The sequence below is a fragment of the Heptranchias perlo genome, chromosome 22 (genome assembly GCF_035084215.1).
Source record: "Heptranchias perlo isolate sHepPer1 chromosome 22, sHepPer1.hap1, whole genome shotgun sequence".
NCBI classification, from domain to species: domain Eukaryota; kingdom Metazoa; phylum Chordata; class Chondrichthyes; order Hexanchiformes; family Hexanchidae; genus Heptranchias; species Heptranchias perlo.
Genome location: NC_090346.1, coordinates 9,668,008 through 9,685,990, shown reverse-complemented (window position 1 = coordinate 9,685,990; position 17,983 = coordinate 9,668,008). Strand labels below are relative to the sequence as shown.

Here is a 17,983-nt window from a genome sequence, read left to right as displayed (position 1 = left end):
AAAAAAGTAAGATATGACTGTGCCCCTTTGATAGGAAAGAATACTGAAACTATGTTCTGAAAATTTCTACTTTGCCATTCTGTTAAAGTGTGCATCTGCCAAATTAGTAGATTGAATAGGTGTGCTTGTTAAAAGTGTTGCATTTCTTAGTGTTAAATGGTTTGAACTGCATACTATGAATAAACACGTTAGTGAGCAAACCGAATGTGTTGCTGCTAAAAGAAGGCAAATTTGTTTTTTCTTGTCCCGTTGCAATACCAGCACTGTTTTTGAGATTCAGTACACAGTGAAGTTGCGGATGGGAAATCCATGGTGGAGGCTATGGGTCCTCTAGGATGCAAATAAGATGGTATAGGTGGCAGTGTTACAAGGATTCCGTGTAGGATTTACAGGGCAGCAACGCGCCACGATTCAGTTGACTTTAAATCATGAGCAGGTTATATTTGAATCCCGAGATGTCTTTCAAGTTACTAATGCACTGTTAACTTACCAGACAGCATGCTTATCTATAACTAGGGATGGCCAAGCTTTTGTCTTTGCAGACCATATAAGTTTGTACCTTAAGGGGTGGAGAGGGGAGACCACAGCCATCTTCCCATTAATTTATCCACCTATGCTTTAAAACAAACAGCCCTTTCCAAGGCTCGAGGCCCACAAGATAGGTCATGTACACACAGGACTGAGTTGGTTGTGGGGGCGGGGTGTTGGAGAATGACGGTTGGACACCCAAATCTATATTGTGTGATTCACCCTGCAGTCGTGGACTGAATTCACTAGGTGAATATAATCAGGGAGATGAGCAGACTGCCGGTCAACCAATATAATAACATTTGTGAAGGTGAAAACCAACTGTTCTGAGATTAAGGAGCTATTGTCACCACTTGCCCATGCAGCATTAATTAACATACCACATAGTTGCAAGTCCTTGGAACCTTTTGAGAATTTTTGAAGAATTTCGGGGGTGTAAAGCTGGTTGAAAATTGTGTTGTTTAAATGTCAGAGGTGTCTGAGTAGATTGTGGTGGACTTGTAGTTGTCTGATATTGGTCTACAGTTCAACGGAGAGTTTTTAAATCACCCCGCCCTCCCAATTAGTGATGAAGTATATCAGATATGGGGAATAAGAAGTTCTCCACATTTCCCTGTCACTGAGCACGCCTAGGAATGTGAGCACAAGTTGGCTTCCTCAGTGCTGCTTTTAACAATATACCTTGCGCTGACAACACTCCCAATTCCAATACTGTACCAGCTGACAGTGTGATAACTAGTACTGAATTTTATGCTGTGGATTAGCATCCAAATTTATTTAAGCCGAGAATCTGCCTTTTTATAGAGGAGAGACTTTCCTCTCGGATTGGATTTTAATCTCCAGTTAGGACATGAAAGCTCAATGCTCTGATCCTCTTCCAGTTAAACATTTCTTACTTGGGACCACATAAACCTTGTCGCCTCACCCCTCCCTTGAAATCGCTAAATCTATGGCAGTACGGTACCACAGTCTCCTTTTATTGTTTACACTGGCTGAATTGGATGGTGAATGCTATTGGACCATCAGGCATTTGGCAACATGGCACAGTCATTAACATCCCTTTAGAAAACTAAACCTCGTGAGAAATGTCCAATATGCCCTGTGTGCAACCTACAACAAATGGATAATGAAATGTAAAATTATTTCCCTCTGCTCCTGAGAGGCCTAGTAAAAGAGCATCGGATTCCTGAGTGAACTGCCGAAAGTTGTCTTCAAGAATTAAAAATAGAAAACACTGCAAATACACATGCAGATTCACCAGCGCCTGAAGAGAGAGGTTATATTTCAGTAAGAGATTCTTAATCAGAAGATTCTGATGAAGAAGTCACTACCCGAAACATTAGCATATCTTTTCTCTTGCCAGATGCTGACGGACCTGCTGTGTATTTTCTGTTATTGCAACTTTCCAGCATTTGTGTGTTTGTTTTTAAAATCTTTTATAAATGAGGCATTGTGTTTGAAAGGGGCACTTGTTTCAATTTTTCAATCCTGTCCATAAGATAGTAACTCCTCGATGGGGGTATGGTTTCCACAGCTACTGATATCTAAATTATGTCCATTTGGCAGTGAACCGTGACAGCAATTCAACTGGGGGACGGGGGCGAATGCGTCACACCAGCTCCTGATCCTGCCATCCACACAGACACACTTAATCGGTGGTTTTGTGATCAGTAGGAACCCTGATGATTTCCCCATCCCCCATAACCCAGGAATGCAGAGGCCCCGAGGGCTGCACTGGCTGAGATTGGCAAACTCAGCACAAACCGGGTACAAAGTGTCAAATCCGTTCAGTTCGGCAGCTCACTGAGGCCTTATCATTAAAATGTTTAACAAAGATCTTTTGGGCAGGAGAGCTGTTATTTTTGGCATCACATCACCAGTAAGTGATGGAATTTGAAGCGATTACATAAATCTAATCATATTTGTAGACTTAAATTGGCAAAATACTTTTAATGAAGACAGCACGTTAACATAATAAATGTTAATTGTGTGAAGATGGCTATGGTGGGCTCAGAGCATTTTAATACTCAGATGATGTGTATGCTGAGCATGTGATGTTTAAATAGTGTTGAAGTTTCCAGATGTGATAGACAAATTGTGGTAAGACAGATGTCTCTCCACAGCAATTCTTCTCAATATATTCCAAGTCTAATCCATTGATGCTCCATTCTTTACCTCCCATGGAAGAAATGCGCTAGTCATTTACAACGTTGGAGATGTAACGTTTAGTGGTTTAGTTGAACGTGTGTAAGTAATACACACAGGTATGCTGTTCCTCTACCACACAGTGAAATAAAACTCAGCACCACAGAAGTTCAAATAAAATGCTACAAAAATTTAATTCAAATTGTGGTTTGATCATAGCCTTATCCTGTACCTTCACTACCTGCCATATGTCACCCTTGGCTCCAGTCAATCGCTTAGTGAATAAACGTACATGTTGGAGTGGGGCATCTCGTGGCATGTGCCATTAATTATACTTTATCCTGCATCCTTAGGCTCAAAAATCTTTTTGCGCTGTAACTTGCTGGAAGTGTAAACTGATAACGGCGAGGGCAACGGGCATCTGGCACCTTGGTGAACGATGGGATCAACAACCTAATCTCCTTCACCAACGAGATTTAAGGATAAAGAAACAGAGGCACGATGGAGAAGGAAATAGGGAGAATTAGAGTTAAATTATGTAAAGAGAGAGAAAGATAGATTGGATTAAGAGGAAAAGTAAGAATTTAAAAAAAAATTTTACACTTAAAAATCCCCAACAACGTTTACTACCTGTAGGAATGAGGCTCCACAGTTTAAATTGTTCCCTTCCTGGGCCGGAGTGGTTGAGTGGTATTGCAGGAACATAAATCTCCTGATTAAAAAATACTTGCACTGTTAAGTACCAGCCCTAACTTTCTCTGGTGAGTTTAATTGCTAATTAATGCGCAAATTCAGCAACTTCATGAAACTAAGGGAAATCTGAGAGCGAGCTGCCATTTTCACACGGCTAACAGCGCAAATCATCCAGCGACTTGTGACGATTCACAGGGTATCTCTTCCTCGCTACAAGTTGCTGGACGATTACACAATAATGGTGAGTGCCGTTAAATGCCCTGCTATTTTGGCAGCAAATTATGGACCGTGGTGTACTCAACCATACAGATCAGAAAGGTTCCAGGTTCAATCCCCACTGTGTGCTGACTGCAACAGTATTAGGGGCACTGCAAACTGGCTTCAGTGCCAGGGGAGGGGCGGGGGGTGGAAATAAATTACCCATTATGATCGCTATGCAGTGCCTCTGGCTGGAACAATGAATGTGAGATGAGAATATGGTCAATTACTTTTAATTATATATTTTGTGCAACATTTCCTTTCTGCAACAAAATGATTTAATTACACAGATTAATAATAAAGAATCTGTGTAATCAAATCATTACTTGTTGCAGGTGTTAATGCAAAGTTCCAGCCAGTCAATAATTAATTCTAACCATGATCAATTAGCTCTTGTCGCAGTTTATGAGTGGATCTAAAATTCAATAAAAGGGAAACCTACAGGTCACAGCAAGTGTGTAAAAGTTGAAAACTCAGTACTGAAACCCCAAGGACCTATTAAGTGTGGAGTTATGCTATGTATGAATGCTAAATGCATATGTATTCAATTCCTCTCTCCAATATCTTAATGGAGGTGTTAATCTATTTGAAATAAACAAGTTAATATTTCTGTTCAAATAGAGATAAAGGAATTTTGTACAAATGTCTGCTTGCTATTATCACAGTTTAATTTTACGGCCATGGTGTCATTAACAGCGACACAAACTAGCCATAGAATTATCTGCTGCAGGTTATTTTTCGATAACCCTACAGTAATAATGTCACTTGCTCACACGTTAATTGCAGAGTGCAGTAGCTGTCAACATGCACGCTGGCCACTGCCAGCATTGGGGTAGTTCTAAAATTTCTTCCGTAAAGTTCACACCAAAATCAATGTCTTGATTATTAATCTTTTGTTCCGATGTAGTATGAGCCTCTCGATTACATTTCTACCATGTCATTAACATAGAATCGTTACAGCACAGAAGGCGGCCATTTGGCCCCTGACCTTGTGCCTGCTCTTTGTAAGAGCAATCCAGTTAGTCCCATTCCCCCACTCTTTCCCAGTAGCCCTGCCGCCAATGGGAACAGTTTCTCTTTATTTACTTTTCCATCCATTTTCTCACAACTGCTGGTGCCTCACTAATTAAGGGTGTATTGTGTTAGGTTGGCTGCAAATGTTACAGGTTATAAGGTCCCCTAAAGGATCAGTTATTAAGTGCGCAAAATGGTTTGGTTGTGAACCTTACAGGATTCAATCCTTGGTTTCTGCTGACTTAGCTTATCGCAGCTGCCTATAGCCAAACACTACGATTGGCTTTCATATCCCTGGATCTAGAGAAGGAAAACATAAAGCAGGGTTCCATCCCCTGGTTGCTGGCCTGTGACTCCTGCTGGGCAGGAAACATCTATGCATGAGGTCAGGCTCAGCACTGATGTCCCCACTGGTCACATAGCCTGCCATCACTCATTGAAGATTTACAGGCGAGGAATGGCCACTTGCTTAAGGTTCCAAATGGCCACTGCCACCTGCGGAGCTGGACACCAGCATCAGTTATCACCTTCATAAAAGGTGGGGTGAGGAGAGGAACACGGGTTCTGTAATGACAACTAAAATGATTCCAGCCATGTTAGCGAGGGGAGGGTGTGCAGGATTCCAGCTGTGTATTATTCTTTGGAAATTCTCTCTCCGATCCCATCAGGCGATCTAAACCAGTCCAGGAAATCTCACTGACCATGTGTATGAGGTACAAAGTGAAAGCACTTCACACTGCCACTGCAGTCACATTATCTGCTCCAAATCCAAATCTGTAACCAGCCTCAAACCTGGTGGCAATCGATACGCTCTCTCCCTAGGGTAGATTTTTTTTTAAATTGCACATCTCAGGTTGTGCAGCAGAATCATGGAGCTCACTGTAGATCTCGGGACAGGCACAGGTTCATTGGGCCTACCAAGAGAGGTACCGGCAGAATTTCCTGGGGAGAGCTGGATACTCCCTTCGCCACACCCCGTTGATAGGGGAGGTGGGTGGAATCTGCCCCCGCCGACTGGAATTTCCTGAACGGGGCAGTGGCAATCCTAGTGGAACTGGATTCTGCCCTATTTCCCGTCTCTTCCGGCACTTACACCACAAATGCATCTGGGGCCGGATTGGAATTTCAACCCCATTGAGTAAAGTCCCAATGAAGGTATGGTCTCATCAGCTCTGCTTCCAATTAACAGCCAGCAACTAGGCTCTGCATACTGACACATGGGAGTTGTAGTTTCTCCAGTCAGAGGTGCCTTTATGGTAATAGGTAATACACCTCACTCTCCACATATGCTATTTCAGTTTAACGTCTTTCCGCTGAGACACTGAACCGAGGCTCCGTCTGCCTGCTCAGGTGGACGTAAAAGATCCCATGGCACTATTTCGAAGAAGAGCAGGGGAGTTCTCATCGGTGTCCTGGCCAACATTTATCCCTCAGCCAACACCACTAAAAAACAGATTATCCTGTCATTTATCACATTGTTGTTTGTGGGAGCTTGCTGTGCGCAAATTGGCTGCCGCATTGCCTACATTACAACGGTGACTACAATTCAAAAACTACTTCATTGGTTGTAAAGCACTTTGGGATGTCCTGGGGTCGTGAAAGGCGCTATATAAATGCAAGTCTTTTTTTTTCCTAATATTGTGGTAGGACACTAGTATTATAACTTGGCATTCTCCTTCCAGAATATCTATGGGACATAATTTTTAGTTGATTGAAGTTCATTTTTTTCGAAGAAGAGCAGGGGAGTTCTCCCCAGTGTCCTGGCCAATATTTATTCCTCAAACAACATCACTAAAAAAAAATTAGTTAGTCATTATCTCATTGCTGTTTGTGGGACCTTGCTGTGCGTTAATTGGCTGCCACGTTTCCTACATTACAACAGTGACTACATTTCAAAAGCACTTTGGGATGTCCTGAGGTCGTTATAAGGAGCGACTTAAAGGAGAGGGAGGTGGAGAAGTTTAGAGAGGGAATGCCAGAGCACAGTCACCAACGGCGAGGTATAGGAAATCGGGGTGCACAAAAGGCCAGAACTGGAGGAGTGCAGAGTTTTCTGAGAGTTGGAGGAGGTGACAGATACACGGAAAGGTGAGGCTATGGAGGGATTTGAACACAAGGATGAGAATTTTAAATTTGAGGCACTACTGGACTGGGTGCTGGAAAGTGGGATTAGAATGGGCACCTGGTTGTTCTTCGAGCCGGCGCGGACACGATGGGCCGAATGGCCCCCTTCTGTGCTGTATTTTTCTATGGTATTATGGACCGGGAGACCAACGTAGGTCAGCGAGGACTGGGGTGATGGGAGAACGGGACTTGTTGCGAGTTAGGTTATGGGCAGCAGAGTTTTGGATGAGCTCAAGTTTACGGAGGGTGCAAGGTGGGAGGCCGACCAGGAGAGTATTGGAATAGCCGAGTCTGGAGGTAACAAAGACATGGATGAGGGTTTCAGCAGCAATAAACTGAGGCAGGTGCAATCTTATCCTCATCAAACATCTACAAACATTTTTTCAGCAGGGTTGACTGGATAACAATCAGGAGTAGAACCCTTTGGTTATCCCCACCTCTCCCCCCGAGGCAAGCAGTGATGCTCCCACCACTGGCCAGCTGAAATCAGCTGACCCAGCCCCCCAGCAGGGACCTGCCTGGTCGACATGGCTTTGTGCTGCACCACAGGGAGTTGATAACCATATTTTATTCTTCGCACACATGCAGAATTTAGCACAATATCCAGAGTGGCAGGTCCTTGGTTTCTGACAAATATCCAACCTTTATCCATCAGCTCTATTCGCTTACACAGAAATGTGACATGGAAATTCCGGTACATAATGTAAACAAATCACTTACACATTTAAATACTTCTGGAGGCATTTACACTATAACTAGCGGTTTCACTTTGCAGTGATGGTGTAAGCGCAATCTGCATTTGGCTTCAGGGCCTGACATGATTACAGAAACTCCACTCCACTCCACGTTTAGCATCTGTGAAAAGTGCTTTCGACTTTGCACTGACACCAAACTTATGGGGTGTGAATTTAATCTTACACATTTGTTCTGCTTTTTTTTTTAAAAACAGAATCCTGCTTTGAGTGGGTGTAAAATCAAGAGTTTTTTTGGCTCACATTCAATCTTTTTCTTTAAAAATAAATATAATTTATCCCGCTTTCAGTGTAACCAACAGAGTGTCACAAAAAGTCTGGAAAATCAGCAAAGCAAACACGGATGGAGTTCAGGAGACATATTTGGTCACAAACGATCACCAGTCAGTTTGTCGACCAGTCGCGGAAGAATTGCACCAAATGGCCTCGGTAGTACTGTGCGTAGGGAGAGTGTTTTAGGAGTCTCAGGACATGGTTAATTAGTCTTCATTTTGCGCTCTTTTTTAGCTCTGGCTGCCATGATGGGAAAGAAGAGACTGGGAACCAGGGTTCGGAAATAAACAGCGGCAGTCGGCAGTAACCCCGCCAGCAGGACATCCTTCTTCCTCCTGCAAATCGCCGTGAGAACGGCTTCAGCAACAACATGAGGCTCGTAGCCTTCCGCTGTATTCTTGTCCATCACTGGTTTGAAGAGAACAAAAAATAGGTCAATATAATGTGCTTGTTCACCAATCCTCACCATTTCACAGGCAGTTTCTCCAAATACTTTACTAACAAATTAAGAAAGCTAGATGACAGGATGAGATGCAAGGGTGCAGGACACTAGCAGGGTTGGAAAGAGTTGGAAAGATGATGAGATAGATCAAGAAGTAGGAAAAGAAGGATAGACGCATTTATCAGGTCTCTCAGGAACATCTCAAGTGCTCTTCCACCCTCCATAAACTTGAGCTCATCCAAAACTCTGCTGCCCGTATCCTAACTCACACCAAGTCCCATCACCCCTGTGCTCGCTGACCTACATTGGCTTCCGGTCCACCAACATCTCGATTTTAAAATTCTCATCCTTGTTTTCAAATCCCTTCCTATCTCTGTAACCTCCTCCAGCCCTACAACCCTCCGAAATCTCTGCGCTCCTCCAATTCTGGCCTCTTGCGCATCCCTGATTTTCATCACTCCACTATTGACGGCAGTGCCTTCAGCTGCTTAGGCCCTAAGCTCTGGAATTCCCTCCCTAAACCTCTTCGACTCTCTATCTCTCTCTCTCCTCTTTTAAGACGCTCCTTAAACCCACCTCTTTGACCAAGCTTTTGGGCACCTGTCCGAATGCTGCCTTTTTTGGCTCGGTGTCAATTTTTGTCTGATTACTCTCCTGTGAAACACCTTGGGAACTTTTACTACACTAAAGGCAAGTTGTGGTTGCTTCACACACAAGTTACCTTGAAATGCAGCAGCTGTTGTGTAGGGAAATGAGGCAGCAATCTTGCACCTCACACAATGTCCCTGGCGACCATGTGTGCAGGAAGTGTGTCCAGCTGCAGCTACTGGCTAACCGCATTTCGGAGCTGGAACTGCGGGTGGATTCACTGTAGAGCATCCGTGATGCTGAGACTATCGTGGATAGCACGTTCAGTGAGGTGGTCACACCGCAGGTAAAGATTACGCAGGCAGAAAGGAAATGGGTGACTGTCAGATAGAGTAAAAGGACTAGGCAGGTAGAGCAGGAGTCCCCTGGGGCCATCTCCCTCTCAATCAGATATACCGCTTTGGATACTGTTGGGGGAGAAGGCTTATCAGGGGAAAGCAGCAAGAGCCAAGTTCGTGGCACCACGGTTGGCTCTGCTGCACAGGAGGGGAGGAAGAAGAGCGGCAGGGCTATAGTGATAGGGGATTCAATTGTAAGGGGAACAGATAGGCATTTCTGCGGCCGCAAACGTGACTCCAGGATGGTACGTTGCCTCCCTGGTGCTAGGGTCAAGGATGTCACGGAGCGGCTGCAGGGCATTCTGGAGAGGGAGGGTGAACAGCCAGTAGTCGTGGTCCATATCGGTACCAACGACATAGGTAAAAAAGGGATGCGGTCCTGCAAGATGAATTTAAGGAGTTAGGAGATAAATTAAAAAGCAGGACCTCAAAGGTAGTGATCTCAGGATCACTACCAGTACCACATGCTAGTAAGTATAGGAACAGGAGGATAGACCAGATGAATGCGTGGCTGCAGGGATGGTGTAGGAGGGAGGGATTTAGATTCCTGGGACATTGGGACCGGTTCTGGGGAAGGTGGGACCTGTACAAGCGAGACGGGTTACACCCGAGCAGGACCGGGACCAATGTCCTTGCGGGGGTGTTTGCTAGTGCTGTTGGGGAAGGTTTAAACTAGAATGGCAGGGGGATGGGAACCTGAGCAGGGAGACAGGAGGGGGAAACAAGGATAGAAACAAAAGGCAGAAAGGGAAGCAGCAATAGTGGAAGGCAGAGAAAACAAGGGCAAAAAACAAATAGGGCCATAGTGCAAAATAAAACTAAAATGACTAGCAATCTTAAAAAAAAAAGTCTAAAGGCATTGTGTCTTAATGTGCGGAGCATTCGCAATAAGGTAGATGAATTAACAGCGCAGATAGATATTAACGGGTATGATATAGTTGCGATTACGGAGACATGGCTGCAGGGTGACCAAGGATGGGAACTGAACATCCAGGGGTATTCAATATTTAGGAAGGACAGACAAAAAGGGAAAGGAGGTGGGGTAGCGTTGTTAGTAAAGGAGGAAATCAATGCAATAGTGAGGAAGGATATTGGCTCGGAAAATCACGATGTGGAATCTGAATGGGTGGAGCTAAGAAACACCAAGGGGCAGAAAACATTGCTGGGGATTGTCTATAGGCCCCCAAACAGTAGTGGAAATGTAGGGGAGGGCATTAAACAGGAAATTAGAGATGCATGTAAGAAGGGTACAACTATAATCATGGGTGACTTTAATCTACATACAGATTGGTCAAACCAAATTATCAATAATACTGTGGGGGAGGAATTCCTGGAGTGTGTACGTGATGGTTTTCTAGACCAATACGTTGAGGAACCAACTAGAGAGCAGGCGATCCGAGACTGGGTATTGTGCAATGAGAAAGGATTAATTAACAATCTTGTTGTGCGGGGTCCCTTAGGGAAGAGCGACCATAACATGAAAGAATTCCTCATTAAGATGGCGAGTGAAGTAGTTGAATCCAAAACTAGGGTCCTGAATCTAAATAAAGGAAATTACGACAGTATGAGGTGCGAGTTTGCTATGATAGATTGGGGAACTTTACTAAAAGGGATGACGGTGGATAGGCAATGGCTAATATTTAAAGAACATGTGCAGGAATTACAACAATTATTCATTCCTGACTAGCGCAAAAATAAAACAGGAAAGGTGGCTCATCCGTGGCTTACAAAAGAAATTAGGGATAGTATTAGATCCAAAGAGGAGACGTATAAAATTGCCAGAAAAAGCGGCAAGCCTGAGGATTGGGAGCAGTTCAGAATTCAGCAAAGGAGAACAAAGAGATTGATTAAGAGGGGAAAAATAGAGTATGAGAGTAAACTAGCAGGGAACATAAAAACTGACTGTAAATGCTTCTGTAAATATGTCAAGAGAAAAAGATTAGTGAGGACAAATGCAGGTCCCTTACAGTCAGAAATGGGGGAAATTATATTGGGGAACAAAGAAATGGCAGAACAATTAAACACATACTTTGCTTCTGTCTTCACAAAGGAGGGCACAAATAACCTCCCAGAAATGTTAGGGAACCAAGGGTCTAGTGAGAGGGAGGAACTGAAGGAAACCAGTAGTAAAAAAAAAAGTGCGAGGGAAATTAATGGGGCTAAAGACTGACAAATCCCCAGGGCCTGATAATCTACATCCCAGAGTACTAAAGGAAGTGGCCCTGGAAATAGTGGATGCATTGGTGATCATCTTCCAAAATTCCATAGACTCTGGAACAGTTCCTACAGATTGGAGGGTGGCAAATGTAACCCCACTATTTAAAAAAGGGAGAGAAAAAACAGGGAATTACAGACCAGTTAGCCTAACATCAGTAGTGGGGAAAATGCTAGAGTCTATTATAAAAGATGTGATAACAGGACACTTGGAGGGCATTAATGGGATTGGACAAAGTCAGCATGGGTTTATGAAAGGGAAATCATGCTTAACAAATCTACTGGCATTTTTTGAGGATGTAACTAGTAGAATAGATAGGGGAGAACCAGTGGATATGGTGTATTTGGATTTTCAGAAGGCTTTTGATAAGGTTCCACACAAGAGGTTAGTGTGCAAAATTAAAGCACATGGGATTGGGGGGAATATACTGGCATGGATTGAGAACTGGTTGACAGACAGGAAACAGAGAGTAGGAATAAACGGGTCTTTTTCCGGGTGGCAGGCAGTGACTAGTGGGGTACCGCAGGGATCAGTGCTTGGGCCCCAGCTATTCACAATACATATCAATGATTTGGATGAGGGAACTAAATGTAACATTTCCAAGTTTGCAGACGACACAAAGCTGGGGTGGAATGTGAGCTGTGAGGAGGATGCAAAGAGGCTCCAATATGATTTAGACAAGTTGGGTGAGTGGGCAAGAACATGGCAGATGCAGTATAATGTGGATATATGTGAGGTTATCCACTTTGGTTGTAAAAACAGAAAGGCAGATTATTATCTGAATGGTGATAGATTAGGAAAAGAGGAGGTGCAACGAGACCTGGATGTCCTTGTACACCAGTTGCTGAAAGCGAGCATTCAGGTGCAGCAAGCAGTTAGGAAGGCGAATGGTATGTTGGCCTTCATTGCAAAAGGATCTGAGTACAGGAGCGGGAATGTCTTACTGCAGTTATACAGGGCCTTGGTGAGACCACATCTGGAGTATTGTGTGCAGTTTTGGTCTCCTTATCTGAGGAAGGATGTCCTTGCTGTGGAGGGAGTGCAACGAAGGTTAACCAAACTGATTACTGGGATGGCAGGACTGACGTATGAGGAGAGATTGGGTCGACTAGGCCTATATTCACTAGAGTTTAGAAGAATGAGAGGTGATCTCATCGAAACATATAAAATTCTAACAGGACTGGACAGACTAGATGCAGGGAGGATGTTCCCGATGGCTGGGGAGTCCAGGACCAGGGGTCACAGATACAGGGTATGCCATTTAGAACCGAGATGAGGAGAAATTTCTTCACTCAGAGGGTGGTGAACCTGTGGAATTCTCTACCACAGAAGGCAGTGGAGGCCAAGTCATTAGATGTATTCAAGAAGGAGATAAGGATCAACAAGGTCATCTATGTGCGGAACCACAAGAGATGGGTGAGATCCTAAATGAATATTTCGCATCGGTATTTACGGTTGAGAAAGGCATGGATGTTAGGGAACTTGGGGAAATAAATAGTGATGTCTTGAGGAGTGTACATATTACAGAGAGGGAGGTGCTGGAAGTCTTAACGCGCATCAAGGTAGATAAATCTCCGGGACCTGATGAAATGTATCCCAGGACGTTATGGGAGGTTAGGGAGGAAATTGCGGGTCCCCTAGCAGAGATATTTCAATCATCGACAGCTACAGGTGAGGTGCCTGAAGATTGGAGGGTAGCAAATGTTGTGCCTTTGTTTAAGAAGGGCGGCAGGCAAAAGCCTGGGAACTACAGACCGGTGAGCCTGACATCTGTAGTGGGTAAGTTGTTAGAGGGTATTCTGAGAGACAGGATCTACAGGCATTTGGAGAGGCAGGGACTGATTAGGAACAGTCAGCATGGTTTTGTGAGAGGAAAATCATGTCTCACGAATTTGATTGAGTTTTATGAAGGGGTAACCAAGAAGATAGATGAGGGCTGTGCAGTAGACGTGGTCTACATGGACTTCAGCAAAGCCTTTGACAAGGTACCGCATGGTAGGTTGTTACATAAGGTTAAATCTCACGGGATCCAAGGTGAGGTAGCCAATTGGATACAAAATTGGATTGACGACAGAAGACAGAGGGTGGTTGTAGAGGGTTGTTTTTCAAACTGGAGGCCTGTGACCAGCGGTGTGCCTCAGGGATCGGTGCTGGGTCCGCTGTTATTTGTTATTTATATTAATGATTTGGATGAGAATTTAGGAGGCATGGTTAGTAAGTTTGCAGATGACACCAAGATTGGCGGCATTGTGGACAGTGAAGAAGGTTATCTAGGATTGCAACGGGATCTTGATAAATTGGGCCAGTGGGCCGATGAATGGCAGATGGAGTTTAATTTAGATAAATGTGAGGTGATGCATTTTGGTAGATTGAATCGGGCCAGGACCTACTCTGTTAATGGTAGGGCGTTGGGGAGAGTTATAGAACAAAGAGATCTAGGAGTACAGGTTCATAGCTCCTTGAAAGTGGAGTCACAGGTGGATAGGGTGGTGAAGAAGGCATTCGGCATGCTTGGTTTCATTGGTCAGAACATTGAATAGAGGAGTTGGGATGTCTTGTTGAAGTTGTACAGGACATTAGTAAGGCCACACTTGGAATAGTGTGTACAGTTCTGGTCACCCTATTATAGAAAGGATATTATTAAACTAGAAAGAGTGCATAAAAGATTTACTAGGATGCTACCGGGACTTGATGGTTTGACTTACAGGGAGAGGTTGGATAGACTGAGACTTTTTTCCCTGGAGAGTAGGAGGTTAAGGGGTGATCTTATAGAAGTCTATAAAATAATGAGGGGCATAGATAAGGTAGATAGTCAAAATCTTTTCCCAAAGGTAGGGGAGTCTATAACGAGGGGACATAGATTTAAGGTGAGAAGGGAGAGATACAAAAGGGTCCAGAGGGGCAATTTTTTCACTCAAAGGGTGGTGAGTGTCTGGAACAAGCTGCCAGAGGCAGTAGTCGAGGCGGGTACAATTTTGTCTTTTAAAAAGCATTTGGACAGTTACATGGGTAAGATGGGTATAGAGGGATATGGGCCAAGTGCAGGCAATTGGGACTAGCTTAGTGGTATAAACTGGGCGACATGGACATGTTGGGCCGAAGGGCCTGTTTCCATGTTGTAAACTTCTATGATTCTATAGATATATTTCTTAATGCTAAAGGGATCAAGGGATATGGGGAAAAAGCAGGAACAGGGTACTGAGTGAGATGATCAGCCATGATAATTTTGAATGGCGGAGCAGGCCCGAAGGGCTGAATGGCCTACTCTTGCTCCTATTTTCTATGTTTCTATGATCCCACAAACAGCAATGAGATGTATGACTAGTAAACCCCCTCTCTCTCCAGAAACCCATGTAATTGACTCTTGGACCCATTATACTGTCATACTCACACCAATAATGGTGTTGTAGCCACTGACACATTAGTAAAGGAGAGGTCCCCACACTGCACAGTACTGTTCAAAGTGATTAAACGCGTACCGCCATACTTGGATCCATTTTCAGTGACTGCGTTCAGGGAAAGGTTGGTGCGGATGTATCCTGGACTAACTACAGTCACCTGAACTCCGTACTGCTCCACCTCTGCACGCAGGCAGTCAAAGAAGGCTTGGGTGGCATGTTTAGATGCTGCGTCTGGAATGAGAATCCAATTAGGAACATTTCCATTCCATACGATCCGGCAACTTGACAAAGGGAAGAATGCAGCTTAAAATTACCCCTCTGACTAAGACCGACTATTGGAATGCAATAGGTCAGAACACTACAGTATGGTGAACCTTTTGATACAATATAAATATTAAAGCAGAGGGAGGAAAAGTATACATCAGGGCCAGACGTGTACGTATTGCCCAATTACACTGGTGATTGAAGTGCACATTAAACAGTAAACGATGATTGCTTGACAATACTTACAGGCTGATCGAAACGGAATTGCTATTTTCCCTTGGACGCTGCTAATCACAACGACATGCCCACTGTTTCTCTGCACCATGGAAGGCAGGATGGCTGCAATGATAAGTGATTGACACACAGTTAAAACCTTTCATTACGGTTTCAGGACAGGATTGGGCTCAGCAGTGATGCTTCTCCACAGTCGAACAGCTGTCTCACATTCGCTGTCAAGGCTAAAATATGAATAGCAGCCAACTGGTTAAAACACCAGAAGGTGACAAGCAACCAAGGAATCCAACAGAAAAGAAGATCGGGTGTGATGTGAGACGGGCTAACATCACACGCAAAATGGCTTTTAAAAAGTAAAGCTGCCGAGATTTGCTCCAGCAGGCCGACACATCATCTGAACCCCTCAAAGATGCCGCTCATGGACCACTCCATGGGATCGATTGTGGTTCAATCAAAAAAAAATCAAAAAGATTGCTGCTCAACTGTCTAGAGGTTATCAAAATATCAGCAGAGGTGGCACTAAAGTGATTAACAAATTAATCACATTTTAGAAAATTGAGGTATTTAAGATGATTAAAGGATTTGATAGGGAAGTTAGAGAGAAACTATTTTCTCTGGTGGGGGAGTCCAGAACAAGGGGGCATAACCTTAAAATTAGAGCTAGGCAGTTGAGGGGTGATGTCAGGAAGCACTTCTTCACACAAAGGGTAGTGGAAATCTGGAACTCTCTCCCCCAAAAAGCTGTTGAGGCTGGGGGTCAATTGAAAATTTGAAAACTGAGATCGATAGATATTTGTTAGGCAAGGGTATTAAGGGTTACAGAACCAAGGCAGGTAGATGGAGTTAAGATACAGATCAGCCATGATCTAACTGAATGGTGGAACTTGTTTGATGGGCTGAATGGCCTACTCCTGTTCCTATAACAAGAAATTTCTCATGTTCCTGTTGCTTAGGCACCATCTAGTGGTTACCCAGAATAACACAGCAGTACTCTACTGGTGCGAGGACACAGAAGAATTAAATGTGGTGTTAATTTTTTTCTCCCTGCTCTCCTGAAGATGCTGACCCATGTTGATGTACAGTTTCCCAGGTACCAGAAGGATGCTAGTACCTTGCTCAAGTGGCTATCCATTTCCGAGCTTGGACAGTGAGTGTTGGTAGTTATCAGGCTGTGGAGGGCATCACAGTGGAGTCCAATCCTGTCTTCACCTGACATGTGCACACACCTGCATTTCACAGCAAGAGTCAGGGGCCAGTAATCAGGAGCAGGAACCCGGGCTGATTTCCACCCACCCCACGTAGCCCAGGGGCACTGTAGCCAATTGTGGTGCCATAAAGAAAGAAAGACTTGCATCACAACCTCAGGACATCCCAAATCACTTTACATCCAATGAAGTATTTTGAAGTGTAGTCACTGTTGTAATGTAGGAAACGCGGTAGCCAATTTAGGCACAGCAAGATCCCACAAACAGCAATGTGATAATGACCAGATAATCTGCTTTAGTGATGTTGGTTGAGGGATGAATATTGGCCAGGACACCGGGAAGGACTCCCCTGCTCTGCTTTGAAATAGTCCACCTGAGTACAGGCAAGGCCTCCAACAGTGCAGCACTGGAGTGTCAGCCTAGATTTTGAGCTCAAGTCTCTGGAGTGAGACTTGAACCCTCAACCTTCTGACTCAGCGGTGAGAGTGCTACAACTGAGCCACAGCTGACACCATAATCACTATACCGGCTGAGATCAGCTTTCTCAGCACAGACTGGCAGAGATCTTCCTCATACAGTAAAACACTGTGCAGTGTATTTACCCACTCGGCCACCGTGGGGAGCTATTCCTTAAACATTCTGACTGATCAAACCAGAGTCAAGATTCAGAGCATTAAAAGTTTAATCGTTGTTCCATCAATAATGGTGATAGAGCTAATGTTGCACATTTATAGACAGCACCCCACCAACATCAGAAAATACACGTCACATGCCAACACAGTGGCCCCAAGAAGCTGTGCTACAGAATGGCAGGAAAGGAGCTTTGTCTGCTGTGGCTCAGTGGGTGCTGAGGGAGTGCTGCCCTGTCAGAGGTGCCGTCTTTCAGATGAGACGTTAAACCACGGTCCCGTCTGCCCTCTCAGGTGGATGTAAAAGATCCCATGGTACTAACTGAAGAAGAGCAGGGGAGTTTGCCCCGGTGTCCGGGACAATATTTATCCCTCAACCAACATCACTATAACAGGTTATCTGATCACTATCACATTGCTGTTTGTGGGACCTTGCTGTGCGCAAATTGGCTGCTGCGTTTCCTACATTACAACAGTGACTACACTTCAAAAGTACTTTATTGGGTGCAAAGCGATTTGGGACAACCTGAGGTCATGAAAGGCGCTATATAAATGCAAGTCTTTCTTTTTTCTGCCTTTCCCCACACTGCGGGTTCCTGAATTCAGCCCTCCCCTTAATGAGGGGGCATAGGTTGTCATGGCAAAGCGGGCCCCACCCCAGGCCACTTTCATGTTTCTCCTCCTGGCTGGTCACGGAGCATCCTGGCAGAGAACAGACAGGAAAATGCCTCCAGTGCGCAGGCTTGGGTAATGGGGCGGGGAGGAACCTAGAAAGTAGGATCAATGATAAAACAATAAAGAAAACTCAATGAATATACAA

The 17,983-nt window shown here is 44.4% G+C and overlaps 1 protein-coding gene across 4 annotated transcripts in view; it reads right to left on the bottom strand.

Moving 5' to 3' along the window:
* Nucleotides 1–2,842: 2,842 nt before the first annotated feature.
* Nucleotides 2,843–17,983, bottom strand: part of dhrs7b (dehydrogenase/reductase (SDR family) member 7B) — a 35,991-nt gene continuing 20,850 nt past the window's right edge. For 3 of the 4 annotated variants that reach the window (XM_068002904.1, XM_068002903.1, XM_068002905.1), the window contains 3 exons: nucleotides 15,342–15,434; nucleotides 14,910–15,062; nucleotides 2,843–8,195 (listed from right to left, as the gene is read on the bottom strand). In XM_068002904.1, the coding sequence (XP_067859005.1) occupies nucleotides 7,990–8,195; nucleotides 14,910–15,062; nucleotides 15,342–15,434 (452 nt within the window). In that variant the 3' untranslated portion in view covers nucleotides 2,843–7,989. The remainder of the gene's footprint in view (nucleotides 8,196–14,909; nucleotides 15,063–15,341; nucleotides 15,435–17,983) is intronic. The other variant, XM_068002907.1, reaches the window with a different exon arrangement.